The sequence below is a fragment of the Diuraphis noxia genome, unplaced genomic scaffold, assembly GCF_037042655.1.
Source record: "Diuraphis noxia isolate RWA-SAM2 unplaced genomic scaffold, SU_Dnox_SAM2 contig0003, whole genome shotgun sequence".
NCBI lineage: Eukaryota > Metazoa > Arthropoda > Insecta > Hemiptera > Aphididae > Diuraphis > Diuraphis noxia.
In genome coordinates this window covers 30,100,883-30,127,626 of record NW_028301713.1, presented here as the reverse complement: position 1 = coordinate 30,127,626, position 26,744 = coordinate 30,100,883, and the positions used below count along the sequence as shown (strand labels likewise).

General features: G+C 28.7%; 4 protein-coding genes across 6 annotated transcripts; 2 read left to right on the top strand and 2 right to left on the bottom strand.

Annotated features, from left to right (window-relative positions):
• The first annotated feature begins 3,403 nt into the window (after window positions 1-3,403).
• Window positions 3,404-6,569, top strand: LOC107164474 (uncharacterized). 2 transcript variants are annotated; one of them, XM_089221806.1, is made up of 4 exons: window positions 3,405-3,780; window positions 3,848-4,049; window positions 4,938-5,018; window positions 5,090-6,569. In XM_089221806.1, exons 3-4 carry the CDS (start codon window positions 4,971-4,973, stop codon window positions 6,209-6,211), a joined length of 1,170 nt encoding a protein of 389 aa, XP_089077932.1. In that variant the 5' UTR covers window positions 3,405-3,780; window positions 3,848-4,049; window positions 4,938-4,970; the 3' UTR covers window positions 6,212-6,569. The 2 variants fall into 2 exon arrangements, with proteins under 2 accessions (XP_089077933.1, XP_089077932.1); XM_089221807.1 differs by lacking the exon at window positions 3,848-4,049 and having other exon boundaries at window positions 3,404-3,780.
• A 365-nt stretch (window positions 6,570-6,934) lies between these two features.
• LOC107172870 (putative serine/threonine-protein phosphatase PP2A regulatory subunit) lies at window positions 6,935-10,947 on the top strand. The gene is made up of 6 exons (XM_089221808.1): window positions 6,935-8,321; window positions 8,978-9,172; window positions 9,800-10,019; window positions 10,087-10,247; window positions 10,299-10,454; window positions 10,528-10,947. The coding sequence occupies exons 1-6, from the start codon at window positions 8,196-8,198 to the stop codon at window positions 10,816-10,818; spliced, it is 1,149 nt and encodes a 382-aa protein (XP_089077934.1). The 5' UTR covers window positions 6,935-8,195; the 3' UTR covers window positions 10,819-10,947.
• Window positions 10,943-22,370, bottom strand: LOC107164472 (endoplasmic reticulum aminopeptidase 1-like). The gene is made up of 14 exons (XM_089221805.1): window positions 22,174-22,370; window positions 21,838-21,990; window positions 20,328-20,519; window positions 20,171-20,253; window positions 19,887-20,095; window positions 19,453-19,633; window positions 19,122-19,347; window positions 18,618-19,021; window positions 18,347-18,505; window positions 18,011-18,269; window positions 16,325-16,730; window positions 14,888-15,030; window positions 14,701-14,830; window positions 10,943-14,638 (listed from the first exon to the last, which is right to left on the bottom strand). The coding sequence occupies exons 1-14, from the start codon at window positions 22,226-22,228 to the stop codon at window positions 14,251-14,253; spliced, it is 2,988 nt and encodes a 995-aa protein (XP_089077931.1). The 5' UTR covers window positions 22,229-22,370; the 3' UTR covers window positions 10,943-14,250.
• Window positions 22,371-23,234: 864 nt separating this feature from the next.
• On the bottom strand, window positions 23,235-26,232 carry LOC107164485 (GTP-binding protein Rheb homolog). 2 transcript variants are annotated; one of them, XM_089221810.1, is made up of 5 exons: window positions 26,013-26,232; window positions 25,802-25,873; window positions 25,519-25,726; window positions 24,559-24,688; window positions 23,235-24,316 (listed from the first exon to the last, which is right to left on the bottom strand). In XM_089221810.1, the coding sequence occupies exons 1-5, from the start codon at window positions 26,059-26,061 to the stop codon at window positions 24,224-24,226; spliced, it is 552 nt and encodes a 183-aa protein (XP_089077936.1). In that variant the 5' UTR covers window positions 26,062-26,232; the 3' UTR covers window positions 23,235-24,223. The 2 variants fall into 2 exon arrangements, with proteins under 2 accessions (XP_089077936.1, XP_089077935.1); XM_089221809.1 differs by having other exon boundaries at window positions 24,544-24,688; window positions 26,013-26,230.
• Between the last annotated feature and the right edge of the window lie 512 nt (window positions 26,233-26,744).

The window sequence follows — 26,744 nt, the reverse complement described above, 5'->3', positions numbered from 1 at the left end:
TGTTCGAACACAACATCGCCAAGTAAGCAATAAAACATTTTAACTATTAATAGTCACATAAATATTATTTATTTTGTCATGGTGAAACATTAATTACAAATTTTTATAAATACATCAATACATAATACTAAAACAACATTATCCTAAAGAAAAATTATCTTTTTTTTTTTACAAATGTTTTAAAATAGCTAATTTTCTTTTTTTTCTGTTTGTTTCAGACAACATGGTCCTATTAAAAAATTTAATTGCAGTAAAAATCCTAAAACGTATAAATAAATCTATTAAAAATTGTTTGTTAAATAATTCACAAAGATGACTAAATCGTACATTACAAAGTAGATCTTTCATTATGGACCCAATATTATTGTTAGTAGCAATAGAAGGAAAATTTTCAACAAATATATCTTCTAATTTAATTATGTAATTATAAAATTCATCATGAGCATAGAGTAATATAGAGAGGGCATAGTGTATACCGTACGTGTTAAGAAAGTGAAGCCGGGCAATCGGAACAGTACTCACTTAACGAAACTATAAGCCGCAAGATAGCGTGCAAAACCTAACCTCAAATTTATATTTTGTACGTTTTTCATTTAAAAAATTTTATTTTCAAATTTTCAATAACGTTTTTGTGTTTGCTGAATAGTGAATTGACTCATACGGTCAATCGTTCATACTCAATTGACAATTACTCAAATCTTAATTCATTTCATATTTCGCATTTTCGGCTTTCGCGTTCGCCGAATTTTTACTTGTTAGTTGTTGTTTACTTTATCGACTTTGTTGTGCGTCTTTAAATTATTAATTCTATACATTTCAAGTACAGTTTTAATTTGAATTGCAATGCCAAGCTGTAATTTGTGTGGTAGAACACAAAACTCTAAGAGTAAAGAGAAACAAATTACTTTTAATAACTTGGTACAATAAAATTACATTATTTAGAGGACAGTAAATTTTAATTTCAAACCTATAGTTTTTTAAACCACTATTTCTTTAATATATAGGTATATAATATTATGTTATGATTTATGATTATACTAAAAAATAAATTAACACTCTTATAGAACTATTATTATTATTTTAATTACTTTGATATTGTTATTTGTATATTGTATGGTTATTATTATTTTAATTATTTTTATATTGTTATTTGTGTGATTATTATCATTAAATTACCATTTTATTCTAATATTCTAATATTATTTATTGTATTGTACAATTATTATTTTATTGACTGATTAAACATAATATATTATATCAAATACAAAAATTATATACACTTCTTATTTAAAAAAAAAAAAAAAAACCTTTTCATATATCAAACAACCAAACTGTGTATGAGTAAAATACCAGAGTTAAAAGATTGTATACTATAGGAATTTATGATTGATTTAATAGTTTAGTCTCATATTCCACTAACAGCATTGAAAATATATATTGAGTAATGAGTACTATAGATCTATGTAGGTAAGTATTTTATAACAAAATTATTTTGAACTATAGAGTATACACTTTGTGGACAATGGGCACACAGTAGTGTGTAGGTACAATGTACATAATGTCATAATACAATAAAATTATAATACCATTTAACATATATTTATTATATGTATCATGTATTTTGAATCTTAATAATCTTAAAGGTACTCAAAATATCTTTTATCAATGATTAAAGTATTTTTTATAATATAATATTTATTATTATAATAATATAACAATATTTTGATACAATATTCCCATTGTACAATAATAAGTTTCAAAATGCATTAAATAATATAATAAAGAAGACAGTACAATAGTACTTATTGTATGTTGAGGTAACACTGGAAGTACACCTAGTTCGCTTCAAATCTCGATCGTAAGGCCCTCTCTATATTACTCTATGATCATGAGGCATTAATAGCTTACCAAAATTGGAAGAGTCATTTATTTTGCAGAGTAAGATTTATGTATAGTGATAACATCAAAATCGTGTAGATTCAGTTTCAGCAGCAAAAGAGAATTTTCAATTATTTTCGAATCCTGGCTACACTGATATCCCAAACATTTTTCACTAATTTTCGAGTTCTCATTAAGTGAGCCTTCTGGTTATTCTGTGACTTTACCGTTGTTGATGATAACATGGCTGAGCGTGATAAAAATAAATAACAAACCATAAAATGGTATCATGTGACATGTGAGACGTGAGTTGTGAGCACGATTTAAGATATACAGGTTGAATATCGGCCTATAACGAATAGTGCTTTATGATGACTGGGTCACCAACTATCTGAAACAGCTGAGAGCCCAGAATCACTAGCGCTCGTAGTGGTTTAAATGTGTTAATATCATTACCTTAATCACAGTTTCGCATACTAAGCCACGGGTAAAATTTACCGCGTTTTTTTGCATTTCTTTCATGATATTTTAACATGAATTAAAATATAATATTTCATTATTATATAGGTATTTTATACTAATTAATTCATGGCAATATCCCAATATGAATTATGAGATATGTTGAATCCTGATTCTATTCTAGATAAATTATGGTACATTCATAAGGCATAAACATTATTAATTTTGTTAATTGTTATTTAAAAGTCTAGCTTTTTAAAATATCTACTTACAAAATGGTTAAGATGTGTTGTGTTCCTTATTGTAACGAGATTAATAAAAGCAAATTTAGTATTCTAAAAAGAATTTTTTTAAAGTTATTCTACCATATATTTTCCTTGCAATTTACATAAAAATGATATTCTTACTAATATTTATTATGAGAATGAAACAATTTACTTACATGGATAATCAAAACAATAAAAAACAAAACAGAATGAAAAAAAAATCGTCCAAGCTAGTTTCGACTTAACAATATTGTTTTTAACGAGGTATTATGTCATATTCTTAAATACAATATTTTATTATTATTTATAAATTATATTGCATACTTATTGTATCATGTATAATTAAGTTGTACATTTATTAACAGTATTTACCATTATTATGTTTATGTATTTATATTGTATTGTATTTGTATAGGTACTTTATATAAAATAATATATTATTACTTTACTTTAATTTATTGAAAATGGAATTTTATTGTAATATTGAAATTTGTATTTGTATTTGTAAATAAATTTTACTCTCTAATAAAATAGTAGGGATCCGGTTAATTGTTGTATTGAGTTTTACCACGAATCACGATTAAGGTATATCTTAAATCGTGGTTTTACGAGGGCCGGGTCCCGGGTCCGTAATAAAAGAGTAAAAGACCAGCAACCACTTGCCACAGTTATCTGCTAAGATATAGTACAACTGATAGTACGGAATATAAACTATAAACTAATTGTCCACACGGTGCGCTAGTAGTAGAGGGAACAGCTGTTTCAGATAGTTAGTTCACCGGTCAAAATATGGGTGTTTGATACGCAACCTGTATATCTTAAATCGTGGTTGTGAGTATGTGACGGATTAGGGATTGACATTTGACTGGGTCATTCAATAATCATTATTTTAATTTGTCAAACCTCAAACGGTCGACGAAACACGAAACTGACAAGAGTTTCAAGAGTATGGAGTATGGACTACTTACTGACTGCGGGCGTCTCGTTCAGACGTTCTGAATTGCCAGTCGCCATCCGAATGACTGTAGAGCGCTTGAACGTCTTCACGACTTCGTCCGTCGCGCCGTGCTCTTCTCATCTTGTGATTTGCAAATGAATTGTGTTCCTATGATTTTCCATTTGATGTCTTCCCATCGATCGTCACCGAACACTGCCATTTGAGATTTTGTGCCTGATAGTAATAATAAAATTAAAGTTAATTACGAACAACTTGCATTAATTCGTCGCTCTGACATTCTGTTCAGTTCGTAGCTCAAATATCCATTACTACCTATGATATTTTTGTGGGTGGTGTCAATAAATCGAGTACAAGTTCGTTGTAAAACCATTAGTCCAGGTGGCATATCGCATGCTTCATAGTTTTCCTTAATTCATTGGTGTGGACGTGTGGTTCGCTTACCCATTGCCATTAGGATTAGAGCTTACTGCTTGGTTCGTGCTAAGTTGGTAAGTTATTTTACTTCTGATGTTAGTATACTTAATTTCTCTACCCTACCATCCCCCCTAAAAAAAACAGCAACATTGTAATAATAATATAGGTACACATAATAAATAAACCAATACTTTAACAATTATTTATTGAGCATAATAGCAAAACATTAAATCGCTAATATTAGTAAACCCCATATCTTTGGTTTTTCTCGACCTCATCTTTGTACATCATTTTCCTACTTCATTATAAGAGTTATGCTTTTAAAACATACAATAAATTACATGATTATTTAGTTACGTATATTATTATTTTTAAATATATTAATATATATTATATAATAATAATATGTATTAAAAAAAATTATTATGCCCTGTAAATATTTCATTTAAAGATTAGTGAAGTTCATACTTTGTAATTCCAAATTTGGATGATTTCATGTATCTAAAACTCTTAATCTGATTGATATTTTGCAGTAGAAAATATCTTAATACTGATTTTGATTCTGGCTGGTTCAAATAATTTCAATCTATCCTAGGACTTGTTGGTGGTCAAATTATTCAGTCTAACAGTGAATTTTTGTTTCCTGCAATATCTTACTTTATATTTTGATTTTCGGTTAGTTTTAATAATTGACCATGATAATTTTACCTATCATAAAATTATAAATATTTATTGGTACTTACTGTTTTACAAAATCATCATAGGAGTCATATTTTCATTTTTAAAGTCTGTCTTATAATAATATCTACATACCCTAATAAGGGCTCTTTAAAATGTTACTTTTCATAACACCATTTAACTTTAGTCTCTATTATAATATTTCCATATTATAAATTGTAATAGATGTAAATATTTGTTTTTGGCCATTTCATGAACAATATTATACCTTTTATTTTTTACAGGGTACAATTAGAAATAAAAAGTGAATACTAAAAATGGATATCTACAATACATGTCCATGTATGCGTCGTGAAAACCCTAAAGTAAATATTATAACTGTTTGTAAATTGTTTTAATAAATTCTGTTGACTTAACTCTGTCTTTGTTTTTCTAGGACCGTGTATGTTTTTCTAATGGTTGTGATAAACGTACTGTATTTACATTAAGTAAAATGGCATACTATGCTTGTATTGACATTCAAAAAAAAGAGTACAACAGAATTAGAAATGCACCAGAAGTCGACATACAGAACTGTTGTCGCAAAATATTAGATGCCATTAAAAGAAATATTGATTTGCCATATGATCCAAATCATACAGAATGTCTCTATGCATATCGTGAAAACTTTAAGGTAGCATGTTTTGAAGCTGCAAGAGTTGGGCATATGGACTGTTTAAGATTTGCCCATGAAAATGGATTTATATGGACCTCTAAAACATCCAAGATGGCTGCTAAAAATGGAAATCTTGACTGTTTAGAATATGCATACGAGCATGGATGTCCATATGGTGATACAATTTTAAAATACTCTGCCAAAGGTGGACACTTAGAGTGTATGAAGTACTTGTACAAAACTGGATGTAAATTGACCATTTTAGCATGCTCTGCTGCTGCAGAAGGTGGTTTTTTAAAATGTTTAAAGTTTGCTCATGAAATTGGATGTCCATGGGGAACAAAGACGTGCACTAAAGCTGCAGCTGGTGGCTACTTGGATTGCTTAAAATTTGCTCACAGAAATGGAAGTGTTTTAACCTCAAAAACATGTGCTGCGGCAGCAAGAGGTGGACATTTGAAATGTTTAAAATATGCACACCGAAATAGATGTAGTTGGGATGAAGAAACATCTAATAATGCTGCACTTGGTGGACATTTTAAGTGTCTAGTGTATGCACATAAACATGGATGTCTGCTGGGTCTAAATATTTTGGAAAAGGCTGCAATAGGTGGAAGCTTGGAATGTATGAAATACTTATATACATTAGGATGTCAGATAGGAAGATTAACATGTGCCACACCTGCAAAACATGGGAATTTAGAATGTTTAAAATATTGCCATAAAATTGGATGTTTATGGGGAAGAAATGTGTGTACCAAAGCTGCAGCTCGTGGCCACTTAGCATGTCTCATCTATGCCCATGAAAATGGTTGTATTATGACCTGTTCCACATGCACAGCTGCTGCGCGAGATGAACATTTAGATTGTTTGGAATATGGCCGTCGATTTGTAGATTGGTGAAAATAGGATGAAGCATAAATAAATGCTTCAAACTTTTGAATTATGATCATACTATTTGCCTAAAAAATTTTAATGAGTTAAAAATAAAGTAGTATATATTTTATGGATAAATAATACTTAAAATAAAATTATAAACGGGAAATAATAATACTATATTCTAAAGTAAATAAGTAAGTAAAGTATGTATATAATATTATTATTAAAAACATATGTTGTTAGGTTTAAATCTCATTCAGTGTAATAGATGAGTCTGTCTAGCATGAAATAATTTAAGAAAAATCAATGTATAATGTATAAATATGTGACTGTTTAGATATCTTTTAATATAAGCACTTAGTGACTAGTGTTTTTTGCCAACTATATTTTTTAAAATTTGTCTAACTTGCAAAGTGGAGATTATGTATTATACATACTGAGTTTAGCAAATAATATTATTCAATCTATTTAGGATAGTATTTTATTTAACCATCTAAGAAGAAAGACCAATGATGAATCAACTTCATACATTGAAATTATACCGCTGGATTCACCATTCAGTGTAATTCAAACGGGTTTTTTTTCATAAATGTATTTTAAATTGAAAATTCTTGAATTATTTTATTACAATGGACCAAATTATTATTGGAGAAAAATTTCAAAATATAATTTGATCTGGGTGGTTAAAAGAAATCAAACCAGATTTTTATATTTTATAGTTTTTATACAATTGGATCCAAAAATAAATTAACTTTTCAGTTCAAGATAAATCAGATAATAATTCCTTAAAAATAAGTATTAATAATATCTACTATACCTACTCCTTATTAACAGTGTATTTTCAAATATTTTGAAAATAGTACTGAATAATACTTAATAATAATAAATTTAAAATAAAATAAAATTTCAATACGTAAATAAATACCTACGTCTTTAAAACTATTTGTTTGAAATTATTGAGAGAAATTTGATAGTACCTAATTATGTCTGTGAGGTTTAGAGGTACCTAGTTTATATGTCTATACCAGTAAACGTGTTCTGTTCGCAGATGATAGACGATAGAATAAGAGGTGTTAGAGGAGGCGAAGTCCCCCATGTTTTTCAAGTAAATTCCAATATTATAAATTTAAAACTTCTATCTCCTGTGTCTCACTATTTTTACCAATGTCAAAGGGTAAAGACTACTGCCCATAGCCCCATAGGCGTCATTAGCGGGTAGCGAGGGGTAGCAATTGCTACGCTACGAACCAGTACGAAGTACGAGAAATGTATGAAAAAAATACATTTTTCTTGTATTTTTTAATATTACTACTATTTAAAAAAAATGGTATAATGACTAACTTATTTGATTAATTAGTTTAATATTGAAAAGTTTTTTTTTTAGATTTCACGTGGTCAATGGGTGAGGACTAAAACTCAGTAGCTCTGCCCCTCAGGGTTTCCACTGTTGTTAACCCATGACTTTCCTCCAAATGACGCCCCTGTTACTAACTTTTAAATTTGTTCTTAATAATATTTAGGTACGTAAATAAAACGAGGTCTTCGTAAAATTACTAAAATTTCAGTATTTGATGCCTTGCTGCCTTGGCGGTACTTAAATTAAGCCACGTCTACTGGAAAGGGCAATATTAATTTATACTTTTATGGTACGTCTTTGATTATTTTTAATTTTTAAAGCATCTATGGTAAAAATCGCCCTTGAACAGCGATGACTACACATCGACTTCGATGAATCATGAATTACATTTCGATACGGAAGTACATATAGGTACGGAACTGCAGTTTTGCATTTTCAATTTGACATTAATAATTGTACTACCTATTCAGTCATCGATCGTTAATAAATAATCTTCGATTTTAAGTACTGGTAGTTGAGTATCATCGGTATTATTTTATTTTAAACTGTTCTAGTTACCTACCTATTGATATTTTAAAATCGAAGTAAATATAAACATAGGTAATTTATTCTATAAGTTTATGAATTAGTCTACTGGAAAGAGTGTATAATATGGCTGAACGGATTGAACAAGTAACGCCCGAAACCTATCGCGGCGTTAACCATTTGGTGTTAAACGATGGTCATTATTGCGATCGTTCATTTATCGAAGCTACCGTCAACTGTGATCACCTTGAGGTAAGTTTCCGGTTGTTAGCGAAACATAGTTTTTGACCACCGAAATATTTGTTTATAATTAATTATACCTACTTTACATCACTTTTTAATAACAATTCAGACTTCGCAGCTTTAGCATCGTACATTCGTACGGTGTTGAGGGGTGGAGGGAGGAAGAAATGATTTCAACGAAAAAAAATGTAACAAAACCGAATATTCAAATTAATAGCTATTAATTATTATTAATCTCTTCATGAATAAAAATATTTCATATTAAATCATTATAATATTTTTTATAGGAAAATGTTATAAGTTTATAACCATTAATATGCATTTTGAGGTATGGGGAAAGCACACCCCCTAGAATGTTTTATAAGTACACGAGTACACCACTGTATTTAAATATACCCTCGAAGTTACGAATAAGAGTAAAAATCTTTATTCTTAAATACTTAAATATAATTTGTATCTAATATGGTTATTCTGTGGTGTTACGTAGTTATGTTGACCTCCTACCTATTACAATGAATTTAGATAGGTATGCAGGAATTATTTTATTGATATGTAGGTATTATGATTATGTTTTATACACAGCGATCTCTCATCAATTTTGTAATCTCATAATAATTTGAATTAAATCTGCTAATAATGTATTTCGTTATTATATGATTCAATAGAATCGTTTGGAATCGATGAATTTCTTACGAGACGCCGCTTTAAAACTCGGCGCGGAAAATACCCGTAAACACTTAATACCATACCTAACTCATCTGATTATTGCTGAACAATTGTCGGAATTGAAGGATTTAGCTGAGGTTCTCGGTGAATTTGAATATTTTGTGGGAGGACCAAAATATGCTCACATTTTGCTGGTAAGATGTAGGCATCTATTTAAATATGTTAAGGTTATAGGTTAATAAGTTGTCAATGTACAATAAATAAAAGCAGACCTCTTAACCCTCTCCCAGTGGCAAGACCTGAGTCCTTAGGTCAGGGCACTATTCAAGATATTCATACTATTAGGTATCTAAGATTCCTACAATTTTAAACCGTGGATCAGAGAGATGATGAAAAAAAAATTTAAGTTAGGCTTAATGTAATATTACCTACACTACAATCCGTCGATACCTAGGCCCTTACTCATATTTTTTTTGGACAATATCTCACCATTTAGGTAAATGTACAAATCGTATATTAAAAATCAACTACGACGATCTCCACTCGTTTTCCAATATTATTCTCTCAGAAAACTGCGCCTGGAATAATGAGACAAATTCGACATCGTCTCACTTTTTTTCCTATTACTGTATCTACTCGTATTTGGATTTTTCTAAATTCACCTGCCACGCCATATTTAATTTGTGAAGATTGTTGATCTTAGGTTTATAAGCTAGATACCTATTACCTACCTTTAAAGAAAACAATGCCAAATAAAATTGCTGTCTATTATTTTCTATATGGATTTGAGTCATTTGACAATAATTCTATCCACTTTTTAGCTACCCCTGGAAGAATTAACAGGTGCCAAACTTGGTGATGTAAGATTGGCTGCCATCAAATCATTGCAAACATTGGCTGATATTATGGAAGTAATAGATCTGGAGAACTATTTTATACCTTTAATTGCTAGTTTGACAATGAATGATAGATGTGCTAAACGTTGTTCTGTTAGTCATCTTTTCACTACTGTTTATATGCGTGTCAGTCCAAAACATCAAAGTAAATTTACTGTATTTAATATTAAGTTGATGTGATTTTTTTTTATATTACAATTGTTTTACAATAGGTGACTTAATTGACTATCATTGTTTTTTAAGTTTGGACTCATTACCTTCTGTTCGTCAAAATGCAGCTAATAACTTAGTTAATTTCACCGAAGTTGTTCATATGTCTATTTTTGACAGTAAATTAACTCCACGTTTAGAACAATTTAGCGTTGATCAAAATGTAATTTTATCAAAATTCTATAAATTTGAATTAATATATTTTTATTATTAGGAGAACATTAGAATCTCGGCTTTATCAATAGCAATAACAATTTCAAAAAAAATTGATGTATCTTACACTAAACAGACAATTCTTCCTATTGTTTTGAATACAATAAATGACCCTTCAATTGGAGTACGTTCAATACTCATCAAGAACATTGCAAAGGTATAATTTTAGTACTTAACATTAAAATTTATTTTTGCATCAAGTATTTAATCATTACCTACTTTTTAAATAGTTGCTTGTAATTGGCGTAAGTTGCTTAAAGCTTACTGAAAATATAATGAAAGTACTTATTTCATTAACTAAAGACCAACAAACAGAGGTTCGATTACAGTCTGTCCATGTTCTTTATGATTGTACTGTAGTCCTTTATGAAAACTTGACTTACTTAGAAGCTACTAAATTGGTTACCAAATTTTTAATTCCTACTTTATGCAATTTAAGTCAGGATTCTGCTGTGAAATGCAAACTGGAGATACCAGTTGTTTTGGCAAAATTTGGAAAAATAATGCCTAATATAGTGTAAGTTGGCATATATAGTATTATCAATATTTTAATGCAGTAGTTATTAATTAATTATTATGGGTGTACCAAAATGTTTATTTTTTATGTTTTTTTAAATTTTAAACCAATTAAATAAAAAAAAAAAATTAAAAAATAGTAGGTATATTTTATTTTATTTTGAAATATTATTATGCATAACAGGTTTTTGTAAACAAATATTTTAATCTAATTATATTATACATTTAAACAGCTAAAACATAAACAGTTACTTATATAATTTTTGAAAAAATAAACAATAATTTTAGGATGAATTTAACTAATTTCAACGGTCAAAATTTGGAACTCCCAGTGAATAGGTACCTACAACTATTAATTTATAACAGCAAATAGCTCATCACTCATGTATACATGTCAAATGTATATTACACACAAATATGTGTTACAAAAATATCCAATAAAATATTGAAGAATATCATAATTCATAATATTAAGTGTTAGAAAAATGGAATAAATGTATAATTTAATACAAAATATAAACAATAAGTTTTCACGTGAAATTTTAGAACAATTACCTACAGTTTTACAGACATAATGAATATTTAGATTACCTACTTATTTTAGCCAATTATTAATATTTCTATACAATCAATCATATATACCTACTATTTATAGTTATTATTTATAACTACTCATTATTATATACATTTTCTTTTAGTGATAGGAAAATTATTATTGTTGTAAATTTATTATAATTCATAATTCAATGCAATATAATAAAGTAATAATATAGAGTACTTCTTTAAAAAAGGGCAGCTACCTTTGCTTGTCAAACTATGTATACGATTATATATATTTCAGAATTAAAGATTATTTTGTGGACTTGGTTAACGAATTACTTAAAGACCAAAATGTTGATGTATTATTTAATGTTGTGAAATATATGAAAGATATTTTAGGATCACAGTACAATGTAAATATAATCAAATAAATACAGTGTATTTAAAAATGTTATGTGATAATAATTATATTTAGTTATTATTATATTAAATATATTTAGAAAGCACATTTTCTTTTTAATGCCTACTTATCTTACCTCACATAGGTACTTTATTTTTAAAACATATATTTTTTCTCTGAACATTGTAATCTAAATATTCTACTATACCTATTAGGTATTTCAGTATCTGTTTTAAACTTTAAATTTCTTCCAATAATAAACTAAAAATAGGCAATTCAATAATATTACCATAAGAAAATCAAAGTTAATTATATTTTACATTTTATTAAGAGAAAATATAGATTAAGATTGCATTTATTTAAAAAAATAATTTATAAATCTATGTTTAAAATATAATAAGCATATTTGTAAAGAGAAATAGTGCTTGGTTTTTATATAAAGAAAAGCACTTGACGTTAATGACATTTTTGATTTAAAAATTAAACATTTACAAAACATAATTTTTTTAACTAGAACATTTTTTTAAAAAAGCTCACCCTGTTAATTTTTTATCAATAAAATGTTAATTTATATATTTAGAATTTAATTGTACTGCCAGAAGATAGATTAATATGTTGTTTGAAAGCATTCATTATAAGTGATTTTTGGGAAATGCGAAATACTGGTGCAATTTATTTATATATATTGGCAGTTCAAAAGGGTCTCAAATTTTTTGAAGACTATTTAGAAAAGTCATTTTTAATACTGTTAACTGACCCAAGTAAATATTATTTATTTCTATTTTTTTTTTTTTTATGTTGTATTAAATACCTACTTCTGCATAAAAATAAATAAATATTTGCATGATATTTAAGTAGTTGAGTAAAAGTATTAAATATTTTCCAGAATCAATTGTTCAGAAAACTGCGATGGATATATTTAAACAATTAGTAACAGAATTTGGAATGGATTGGGCTCAAACATATATAGTGCCATACCTAATCAAATTATCTTACTCAACAAATACCTATAACAAGATAGCATTTTTATCATTCGCTAAAGTATGTGCAACAATAATGTGTACACAATTAAGAGCATTAAACATATGACAGAATGCAGTGGAATAATGATTTGTTGGATTCTTAATAACAGAATGTTCTATGGTTAGATTTTAGCAATTAGATATTTCCTTAATCTCAAAAAATCTGACTTATGAAATGGATTCATAATAATTAAACTACAAAAACATTGAATTACTAGAATTATTAGAGTTTTTTGAAATCTGTGATCAATAATTGATGTTAAACAAGCTATTTCTTTGTGTTGTATACCATCAATCTAATAAAAATCCAAATGTTCACTATGCTTTAGTCAAAACATTAAATGTAATGATAACCTCAATTTCGGAGTATGATTATATTTATTACAACTGTAATAGTAAATAATTTTGTGTGGTCTATTATTTTACTTCAGCAAAGATTATTATATTAAATGATAAAATGAAATCTACAATAAAAATATTAATCACAGACATTACGCAATGAAACCACTGGCAATGAATTTATGGAAAGAGCATTTTAGTATGTAACCTATTCGATCAATATAATACCATTATTTTTTATAAACTAAATTTTGTGAATTTAATTTCAAAAGTATTCAGCATATCGCAAAATTTGGTCATATTTTTCAAAAAGTATCCTTCAACATTATTCTCACCGCAATTTTCTTTTTTAATTATTATATTGTCTTACACTATTTTGTTATGTATTTAAAAAATATGTTGTTACCATATTAATTGTTTATATTTAACAATATTTTGTTTTAAGTACAAACATAAGTAAAAACAAATAAAAGGATTATTGTTTTTTTATGTGATGATAAATATTTATAAAATTGTTTCATCTCGTTGAATATCAATATTCTATAGATATTTTATAATACCAAACTTTAATTAAAACAAAACAAATGTGTTTTAAACAGTTTTATTAGTAAATTTTGTTTTTTTGGCAATTAAAGTTCAAATAAAAATACTAATTTATGGTTAAATACGTAAAAATGTATACTATTCCTACGTATTAACCCTGTGAACACAAACTGATTTTTAAAAATTTTATTAGATTTTCAGTTTCAAAAACCCTGAAATTTAGTTCTCAGAATAAATTTTTAATTTTACAGAGGATAAAAAAAAATTATGTTTATAAATCAAACAATAAAAGTTGAAAAGCATAATATTATGTGTGTACATATTGCTAGAAAGTTAAAAAGGTTAATTCAGTTTTACAACTATTGGTTTGGGAAGCAAATTTCAAATTTCAATTTATTTATTAAATTAAGTATCATTTTAATATTTTATTTTCATGCTCAAAATATTCTATTCCTTTAAATTAAAAAAATAAATTTGAAATAATTTTTCAAATTTATTTTTTAAACTTATTTTTCTCATATCAGTCTTACATATTTGCTTGGCTTAATACTTCAAAAATACACAGTCACTATGTTATACTGTATTAATTTTTTTCAGTTTTTACTATTCTTTGTTTTTAAGTTTTTCACTAGCCAATCATATATTTGGGCCTCATTATTCTTAACCCAATGTACATTGAGTTGTATCATTTCCAAACTTTGTTCTAAAGCTCTGGTTCCTGAACCAACATCTATGTAACGGAAGAAATCAGATACTTCTTTATAATCATATTCAGTTGAAAAATGAGATGTAACCGCTGTAATTAGACCTCCCAATGTGAATGTTCCATTTCCAAAAAGTGTTTGAAGGTTATCCCAATTGGCTTTTAGATGACGCCATGCCAGCAGCTGACCTTGTGGTCCTTGTGAAGCCACCACACCAAAAACCATTTTAACATCCTGTGTTTTAACTTTTGTGTTATCCAGAGTAGTTGACAAAAGCCTAAAAATTAAATTAAATGCATGATGGAAATGTTTATCTTAACAAAATATTAGACATATTACTTTTGAAGTAACCAAGGATCATTAGAAGCACCAAGTACTGTGAGGAGTAATTGACGTTCGCTTGGCACACGACTTTGATTGTATTTATCCCAACAAAAATTCCACTCTTTGACGTCTCCATACTTAATACCTATTCACAAATATTTTTAATACTTAACCATAATAAAATATAAATCATTGATCTTACCTGCCAAGTAAATTACTTCCCTTAAGTTTGGTGGTATACGTTTGTTTTCATACATCCATTCTTCAAATCTATTTTTTGCTTCTTTTACCACATCTTCTATTCCACATAAAATAGCCGCGGACAAAATCTGAGATCGCATTAATCTGAAAATTCACAATTGAAACATTGAATTTTTTATATGAAATAAATGTTCACTGACAAAGAATATACTCTATCAACACTTCCGTACAGCCATTAGTTTGAAAGTGACCAACTTCTTTTATTTTAAATTATTTATCTGTATTGTGAAAAAATTTAGTTGGGAAATAAATATATTATTATTACTATTAATAATATAATAATTAACAATAATAATAACATTACTGTGCTAAGAAAATAAGTTGGTTCAATAGAGTTCATTTAACCATAATATAAAATTTTAATATTCTAATAAATTTCTCTTCAATAACTAACCATATTTATTTCTTTATATAGACACTTAAAAAATAATAATAATAATATTTATTAAGCCAACAAAACAAACAATATAAAAGTTATAAACAAAACATTAAATCAGGTTTGCAAGCTCATCCAAATAAGCAAAGATATGCTTGTAAACGGATGAGCTGGGTTCATGTTATGAGTAGGTATTATAAAGTATACAAGAAAAGTTAAACATTTAGAGTACTTAAATTATCTTAAAAAGTGGACATTTATGACCAGGATAAAATAGTATTAATGTGTTTCTTATCTTTATTAAAATTATAAAGATTATAAATAGTGAATTCAATGTTCAATTTTTAATTTACAATATTTGTGAAACAAATCTGAGTGGAGATTGGTTTAATGTACTATCCATTTTTTGTATTTATTTATTATGTGCAAAGCTATTGAAAAATGTTGAAAAACCAATTTAACAATCAAAGACTTTGAACACTTGTTGAATTAAGGAATTAATTGATTACCTAGTAATTAGAATCTTGTGCTAATTTTAACTGTGGAGATGTAAAATCATGATTAATGATGAACAAAATTCATGTATAAAATGTAATTAGGCAAAAGAAATTAACATTATCATTGATAACTTTAAAAACTCGCCATTTTTCAAACTATTAATCACTAATAAAAAAAAACTTAATATTTTTAAGCTAATATGACTATTGGTTACTGGATATCAGTTTATTACTATAATACCTGCAAATTATGATATTAACAATAAGCAATAATCTTGTATTAGGTACTTGTCTAAATTTTTAAGTTTTAAATATTAACTCAGTATAAAATATAAATTTATATAAACTATAACACCTATATTATAAAGTATTCAATGTTTATATGGTATATCGTATCTATAGACATTATAAATTATTTTTGAACATTTTAGAATCAACTAAATATTCCCTTATACTTAATATTTACTTAATTGTACTCCAGTAATAAATAATAATAAATACATACTTTTCTAAATGAGTTCCTTGGTCATCCCATCCAACGGATCGGGCCACAGGGCCAAGAAGGCTCTTCGTATAATCCAAAAATAGTTTGTACGGTGACGATTCAGATAAGAATTTGGTCCAATTTTCAAAATGTTCGAGTGCTGTTACCCATGGAACAAAATCTCTTTCTTTGTACAAATACTTGGACAGTTCCAAAGGGACAGTCACGTTGAGTATTCCCGCTCTACATAAAGTGAATATATCATCTATCAAAGAAGCCCGGTCTGCCGCACTGAACACCTCGTGGTTTAATTGAAGTTGTCCAATTATTTCGTTCCACAAACCATCGTCATAATTTACACGGTAAAATCCGGACTGATTGACGTTGGCTTTCAACCACCGTACCTTTGGATCGACCTCGAATCTCACTGTAATTAAAAAATCAAATAACATTATTAATTCAAGACTCAAGATTTTTACCGCTAAAAAGTTATTAAAAATGTATACTTGTATACAAGTTTAAACGTCGAAATAAACATTTATTTTTTTAGACATAATCAATTATTTATCTTCTAATTTGTCATATTTTAATATCTACATATATGAATAATTAATAAAAACTATAAATAAAACATAATTTATAAATTTATAAATTTTGGACATGAACACAAAAACAAAAATTACACACCCTGATAGGGATAATAAGGTTATTGACCAGGCAAAAAAAATTAAATCTTTTTAACATTTATCTATTGTATAACTTTGAAAATATCTAATAAATATGCTTTGAAGGTAGAAAAAACATTAAAATAATTTTTTTTAAAATTTAAATTTACTACACTTTCAAACTTTTTTACCGACTCAGTGACGTTAAAACCTAGTGGGTAAAGTGAATAAACACCAAGGCCCAAAACTGATGAGGGCCCTAGCCTAACCTAAAATACCGTTTTTATGTTAGGTTATAGATCTTGCAACAAAATAACAAATATGAAAATAATAATATTATGATTTAGGTGTTTGAAATAAAATTTCAACTTTAAATAGCGCTTTAAAAATGTTTAAGGCCTCAGGAAATTTTATACTACAGGCCCTAAAACCCTATAGTTACACCACTGAACATCTGAACCTATAATTATTACATAATACAAATTTTGTATTTGTGACTATAATATTACTATGCAATATTTATTATGTTTAAGCTTAACAGCTATGGAATTCGAACCAGGGTTACTAAAATATATTTATTATACAGGGTGTCCCGCGAGGATTTACCCATTGCAATATCTCATGATCATAATAAATATATCATAAATATATTTTTTTTAGTTGACTCGCATAAACAAGAGCTACATGTATTATATTTTTAATTTAATTAAAATTTTTGGTAAAAAAGTTAGGTAGCTATTAAAAAAAAATAAAGATACCTATTTTATAGAGTTTATTTTGCTGAAAATTTTGACTTTTTATTTTCACTAATCTCATGATTTTTAATAATTTTTTTAGCTTATAGATAAAACAGCAAAAAACTGGTTTTTATCTGGGCGGCCCCCCTACGACTAATGATGGGGATATCCTCACGGGACACCTTGTATATAGGTAAGTAGGTATACCAAATTACCAACTAATAACATTATGCAGTACTGCAGTAGTACCCAACACCTATATAAATCATTCAATTAAAAATATGTTTATTTAATTTACTACTAACCATCGGTCATGTTCATCCAGACAACTTCTTGTTCACGATAACTTGTAATGTCTGTGTAAAAGCTAAGCGGTACGTACCACTTGTAATCGTACTGAGACGGTGCGGCTCGATTCTTTACCTTACTGGAGATTTCTGAGGTTAAAAGGAATCGACTTTGCATTGCCGTGAACGAAACAGCGTTGTTTGAAGACGAACTATTTTCTCTGCTTATCTTGATCACCGGGAAACCCATCTGACAGGTCCAAGTATCCATTATGGACTGAAAACAAAATCATTAAAATCGAAACTAAATCGGGTGACTACCTAGTCAGTCACAGCCTATTATGATTCGCTTACTCTGACTTGTACGGTATTTTTTGCGTGTAGGCTAAGCACACTCCACAGGTCTGTAGTGTCTGCATTCCCGTACTTGTGTGTATTCAAGTAATCGTTCAGTCCGCTCCTTAAGGTTTTCAGTCCGAGAAATTTTTCTAACATGTATAAAATCGCAGCTCCCTGTGTATAACGATTTTTAAAAAATTATAATACTACTTAACAAATGCAAATAGTAAATCATTAATTGTAATATAAAATATAAAATATGTAATACAAAAAAAATGAGCATTACTTTGCTGTACGATATGGAATCGAATATGGCCTCGATTTCAACTGGGTCGTGTACACTAACACTGATCGGATGTGAGGTGGACAACGCGTCAAGTTTCAATCCTTGCTGGGTCTTATCTAACACGAATTGATCCATCATCGACCAGCCAGGCATCACGTGGTCAACTCCACGGTATTCCAAGAAACTGGCGAAACCTTCGTTCAACCACAAATCGTTCCACCAACACATCGTCACCAAGTTGCCGAACCATTGGTGTGCTAATTCGTGAGCCACCACCACGGCCACCCACTGATGGGCGACCGCTGAAGTTTCTTTTTCGTCGTAAAGTATAGAAGTCTCCCTGTACGTAATCAAGCCCCAATTTTCCATTGCTCCGGCACCGAAATCCGGTATGGCAATAAGGTCTATATAACATTATGTGAGTTATAATGTAGGTACTATATTGATATTGTGTTATAGGCTGAGCTTATTATAACAACCATTATTATATTATTATAGGTATACCTTGTTTCGGTAGTGGATACGGAACTCCGAAGAAATCCGAATAATGATCCATGACTTTAGTGGCAGTGCTCAGGGCGAACGAAGTCTGGGATAACAATTCAGGCGGAGCGTACACTCTCACAGCAACTCCTTGTAAAGTTTGCGCATGTACGTATTGATAATCACAAACGACAAATGCCACAAGGTAAGTACTCATTTCTACAGATTCTTCGAAGTCGTCGCGCATCTAAAAATCACAAAAATAAATATTTTAATTATTATTCGCTATAAACGCGTGTCGCGTGATGAGCATAATATTTAAAAAGAACATTTATAATATATGTGATCCTACCAGTCCAACTCCCATGTATAGTCCATCGTCCATGGACTCTTTGATCGGCATGTTGAACAGCGCTATGTGGAATCTGTTCCTCAAGATCGACATACGAAACTTAGCTTTGAACTGGGGCTCGTCGAAGCAAGGAAACGCTGAACGAGCGTACGTTGGTTCGAAATGAGTCGTTGCCAAATATCTAAAATTATTATTCATTGTATAGAATATAGATAATGTTCGCTATCAACTCGCGTGGAAGCTATAGAAACATATATTTGCGCTCTAGTCGATGAGGGAGCGAAAGACTTGCCCCCCCCCCCCCCCAAAAAAAAAAAAAACAAAATTCGACTACCAAATTAAATTAAATGCCTTTTATTGTTTTACATATTTTTATTTATATATGATTATTTGCGCCTACAAACTAGTCCGTTAATTTGCAGTAAGTAACTTACCTTCTTTCGCCTTTGCTCGTTGTGTAACTACTTATGTAAAAACCTTCCAACTCTCTGCTCAACCGAGTCGTGTATTTTATAATCAGGGTGTAATTGTGGTCGGCGGACAACGTTTCTTCGAACTCCAATAGTATTTGCTGGCCAGCAGAGTATTCCAACATTCTGGACACTTCGTAAATCTTTTCGTGATTGTCAGCATCCACTACACGCTATTCGATTAAAAAAAAAGTTAAAAACCAATGCGATAATCGTGCGCTGTACTAATTATTATTTAAAAAACTCACTTTTTCAACTATAGTAAGATTTTTACTATGAAAGACTATGTAGTCAGAATCCCGAACGAGTCTAAAGTTAATTAATACTTGACCTATAAAACATATAATCATCCACGTTAAAAACTACAATTAAATGTGGCGATTTAATTAACCATATCGTTCATACCTTTTACGTCTAAGCTGGTTAGATTTGGATGTATTCTAATGTGGTAACTATAGGGTCTAGCAAATGTTGGCAAACGCACGTTGTTCCATGGAAATATGTCGCCGTTGGTAGCGATCGGTATAACTGATCGAGATCTATTGACTCCGTCATCGTCGGGTAAAAACACTGGTTTTTCACCAATACACGGACAATCTGAAAAAAAATCGTAATAAATACAGAATTAATATGTGATTGGTAATATTTTATTATTGGATTTATTATAGAATGTTGTTCTTGTTTGATAATTATATATATATAATATTTTATGTATGGCCGTAAAGTGCCCTATAATCATTATTAAACTAATTTGGACATAGCCAGTTTTCATTGAAATATTCAAATATACATTGGTGGATTCCCTCTTCCTGGATATCTTACAACTATTACATTTTAAAATCATAAATTGTAGGTCAAAAAAATGTTTCCACGCATTACACATAATATTATAACTGTTCCTACATTATTTTATCATTCAGTATATACGGCTCAAGGAAAAATAATTAACATTTGTCATTTAGCATAAAATAATATTTTTAAAATTAGAACATTATAGGTACGATTCTCAAAACAAAGTGATTGTATATTTTTAATATTTTTTATTAAATTGTGCTAAGAACATGTTACAACTACTATGAAGAACCTTGCATTTAATTTTTATCTTTTTTAACCATAAATAAAAATTATATCATAGATAAATTGAAAAAAAATTAAATGTTTGTCTATTTAATTTAATTTTTTTTTCATCTAATTAATAATTTGTCCTCCCATCTAATAGCTACAACCGTTCATGCGGACAGAAAGTTCGAAAATTTAATGTATCGATGTTAAAGATAGGGACGATTGTTTTATTAGCATTTGAATTTCAAAGTTGACAAATTTCATCAAAACTATCAAAATTTGCTAACTATATTTATAACTTGTAGTTTACAAAATAATAATAATAATTGTTATAATCGTGTTTTGCCCAGTTATACTTAAAGACCTTTATTAACAGGTAATATGTATGTAGTATACATATATATAGATATAAACGATGAACTAACGAAAAACAACAAATCGTTAAACTCTGACAATAAAAAAATAAATACACTTGTTACGGAACATGCAACAGCGATATTAAATTACTATTTATTTTAAACGGTACTACGTAATAGGTAACATTTACCCACGTGCATGTCTACTGAAAATTATTGACTTAGTTTGCAAACCAAGTAACACAGCGCTGTTTCGACTACTTAATTATAGGGTATGATCAATTGAAACCAATTTCAAGGGGTGGTTGGTTTTCCAAGTGCGCACCAATAATATCATGTAAAATCTAAATATATATATACGCATGATGTTATATTGTACCTATCATATATATAAGCATAGGTAGGTACTATCTGCGTCGTCGCGTGCTAGTTTAATGTTATTATAATATAATGCATACAGGATAAATCTTTTTTTGTAACGAGAAACTATATCTCACCGTTTTGAGGTCCGGCGTAAGCGATGAGCACCGAACACAGAAACATGAGGAACAGAGTAGTGCCGGCCATGATCAACGCTGTTCTCCGAGAACACGCCGTGACGGCCGTGTGCTCGTATATCCCAGACTTGTGCATCATGTCCTGATTATCTCCTGGTAAAAAAGAAAAATTCAAAAAATAATATTTTATTATAACATGAAAACAATTTTCCGCGTAATAGCTATAATTTATCATAGGCTTATTCGGACGACATTCACGTATCGTTGTTCTTGTTTATGTGTGTGTGAGCGCGTATTTTGTACATTCGATTAAATAATATTTCATATTATACTCACTGTAATGGTTAATGGCTGTCAAAAAGGCAACGTCTTCGACTTCCGGTTCCACCATCGCGGTACCGTCGATGTCGATGTGTGACGTACTATCGTTTTCCCAGTGGATTTTTATTCGTTTTCCGCACTACTAAAAAACCGACGGGAAAGTCGGAAAGACGCTGCTGATGTACACTGCTGCGAACAGCATATTATCCTATTGACGTTTTTAACCCTCCCAGTGCACATGCGCTCAGCGGCCGCCCACCACACGCACGACCCTCCGGTGAAAGGGTCGCGCCGACGCCGCGAGGGGGATGATGATGACCGGACTTGCATCTGCCGCACACGCCAACAATTATATTAGGCACTGTAGTGCGACGAAGTAAGCGTATTCTCGATTTATATATATGTATAAAAAAAAGTATGTTGTTCGTTATAAGTACGCGTTATATTGCTGTTAACTATACTGCGGATGGCGATCCGTCTGATAAACTTTCAAAAATTCCATTCGATTTCTTATTCGTCAGTTGACATTTTTCAATTAATTTTGTTTTACACAATCCATATTATAATACAATAATTAATATTCATTATTCGTACCTAAAATTGAAAATAATAAGTAATAATTATAAAAGGACTATAGCTAAGCACTCACTGCAATTTAACTGCTTGTATTTTTTCTACGGGTCTTCCGGACTTGAACGTCATTTATTTAAGAATCAGGTTTTTTAAATCACGACTTTCTTTAACCGGGGCAATATCGTTTATCAGGTCATACGTATTTGATGATTTGACATTAATACATGATTAACATTACACATAATTATTATTATTAATTCGACATTGTATTATGCTGATAGTTGATTATTGAATATTGTTCGTTAAAATATCAATATGGGTTAAAATGTTTCCTATACCTTATGCCTTATGATAGGTACCTGCAATTTTAATACTTTATGCTAATTATTAAAATGTTTAGTCCTAATAATATAAAGTGTAATAACTAATAACCAATATTAAAAAATCAGGTAGAATTTGCTTTTAATTTTTAAAACTGTATCATTAAATAAATAACACTTAAATACTTAAAAACGTATATTTTATTCTTAGTTTTTATAAAGTTTTTGTCTGTTATAATAAATTTACTAAAAAAATACATTTACACATAAATATTACATTTCATGTAGCCCCTCTTCCTTATATTTGACAGAGAAAATACAACCATTGTTTGATTCTTAAAAGGCAACCTATATTCTTATTTTCAATAATATATGAAACAGAACTTTTTTATGTATAAACATCAACTACAAATCTATGTTTAAACGTCAAATTTATGATTTACAACATACAATTTATAACTTATAAGTTACAATGTATAGTAAATGACCAAATTATGAAATAATTCAATACATTTTATACAACAAAATTTTCATCAAAATATTATGCTTTAGTTTAGATTAGTATTTTTATTAAAAATATTCATCAACACAATTCACACAAAACACAATATGTATTTATGATGAAATATAGTTGTAAGAGGCGTAAAAAGAATATCATTTATTGTTGTTAAGCTTTATAGATTTATAGTTTTGATTTTGAAAACATAAAATATAGGTAGACATTTAAGAATCATAAATTGAATATGGTTTGACAAATAAATATAAAGAAAAAAAAAATAGCATTACAAAATATTTAATATTACATAATAACTCAGTAAATAGGTTTTAAAATAATTAGTTTTATTGATAAGAGAATCACCCTGTACAATACTATTAAAATGATTCAGTTTAAAAAGTATTTTAAATTAAAATTTAATGTAAAAAATAATCATAAAACAAACATAATATTATGTTACAAAATAAAGTAAGTAAAATAATAGTTTAGCATAAATAAAGAAGAAAATATGTTTTTAGTTGCACTTTAAATTAAAAATTACTTATAAAATATGGGACTAAATTAACATTCATCATTTTTGTTTTCAATGGTAATTTTTATATTAAATTCACATAAGCTATACAAATTAAGATAACATTTATGGAAAAAAAATGTAATTAACAGTCATGTTGCACTTTCACGATATACTGCACTTACTATTTTCTTGAACATTATTCCCATTTGCCTTTTCAATTTCCATTAACATAGTGTGAAATATATCAGCTACACACTAAAATTTAAAAAAAAAAAAATACGTTTTTAACATAAAGTGATACTTATTAGCTACTATATGTATATGTTTAATGTTAATTAATATCTTGTTTTTTAATACTTACGTACAATCTGATGAAAATAAAATTGGATGGAAAACATTACAAATTTTGCATAGGATTAGGAAATAAATTAATCACAAAATAAATATATAAAATAAAATAATAAAGGAAATTAACTACTAACTTTTTTTGATGTTACCTCATTCTGCTTGGCTGAAGCTTCAAGAAATACAGCTTTCCAAGAATCTGCTAACTTACGTCCTTCCTCTTGTGTAACAACACGGTCCATATGTAAATCTTTTTTATTCCCTACCAATACTACGGGAACACTATCAAAAAAAGCATAAATAAAAATCTAATAGTATTAATATTACTCATTAGTGATCACCGGGTCTTAGAACTTCGTAAACTTGCTTATTTTGTTGGAAGTGACCAATTCAAATCTGATTTAATAGCAATTTGTTTCATTTTACACACAAACAAAGTACCAATATTTTTATGCTTAATATATTATTGAATTTAAACGATTTTGCATATTTAATGATTATAAGCTTATTAATGCATATAATGTTTATAGTTTAATATAAATAACTAATAACCAAATGTTCAATACAACACAAATTACAGAATATTAATTGTAACTTTATTATGATCGGCAGTCTTATTTAATATTTTTTCAATAAAAAAACATTAATTTTTACCTATAGCTTATGGTTTTTATACTTTCGAAGAAAGTATAGATACTTTATAATTTGGTACTGTTGATAACATTTTAGTTATTGTAAAAATATTTTTAAAAAAGCACAATCACATACACAAATCATCAAAAAAATAACACACTAGATAGACTTTTTATCTCTAGAATCAATCATAACCTGTTGGAATACCGAGATAGTTGTACTTTGGTTTTGTAAATACTATAAATGAATTTGTGATATATAAATATGTTAGATTCCAGTGATGCTTTAATTATTAAATTTCAAAAGAGACTTCTTTCCAAATGTATTCTTCTATAAATATATTTTATAAAAACAAAAAATGTATAATATCATACTGTAGGTTTGGGAATTTTTTTATTGTATACATTTGCACATATTTCATTGTTTTTAAGTGCAAAAAATTTAGAGCCCTGGTGATCACTAACCATAAAACTACTTACTGTACTTTGCCAGTCATGTCTAATAATTTATCATAAATTATTTGAATGATTTCAAAAGATTTTGGGGACGTAATACTATAGACCAAAACATATCCATGAATGTCCATAGAATATTGTGTCGGCAATATGGAGTACTCGTCTTGTCCAGCAGTATCGACTAATTTTAAGTCATATTCTTGATTGTTAACTTTGGTCGTTTTCACAAATGCTGTGGATATTAAAGAATTTTCAATATATGTATTTTACTAATTGAAAATGTTCTGTATATTACAAACAGACTTACTGTTTTCAATTGTCGGATCGTAAGAATCTACAAATTGACCTTCAACAAACTGAATGCTCAACGACGACTTGCCTGAAAAGTCAAATAAACTTGATTTTTATTAACAATAACTGAGTAAATTTTTGTCTGGAATCGTTCGCTATATTAACCAACAGTTTGGACGAAAAATAATTATTTCTGATGTAGATATTTGTTTAATTATTTCACTTACCGACTGAACGGTAGCCCATAATGGCGATTTTTCTTTGTTTCGGCGGCATTTTTATTTTTTCAGACTGTGATCACTTCATTCATTCGTGAACCAACAGTTATTACTTATTAGTTATTACCCATGTTATATCATATCGGGTTATGTAACTTGGTGAATATTATGCGATTAATGATTATGCCTGATGATATGGTAAGTATTTACGCATACTACACGGCTTTGTAGTATTAGTAACAACATGTTAACCGAGTCACAGAGACAAAAATTCGTTCACAAAACACATTGCAGACGTTTCATGGAAAAAAAACTGATTCGTGGTTATTTTTCTTTTCAGAAAACAAACCTGCGGTTCTTTGAATTCCTTACAAGTTACAAGTTACAATACTATTGAGTATAAGGTCTATGTCTATGGTTACAATACATTTTACCACTTTGATACGTTGATATTATTATTATTATTTAGTATTAGTATTTACCTTATAAATTCAGTATACCCGAGTCCCGAATATACGCCACCGCCCACCACTCGGCACTCACCAGTCACCATATATTATCTTTAAGAGGACGTGATACCCGCATGTGTTGTCTCCGTCTTACAAATGCGTAACATGGTACATTTTTCGCTCAGGAGAACACGTGTAGCTCCGTTAACTTAAAAATTAGAGTGAACTGACCTCTTATAAAATTTAAAGGTAAGATTATTATCTAGACAACCTCATATGCTTTTTATTTTAT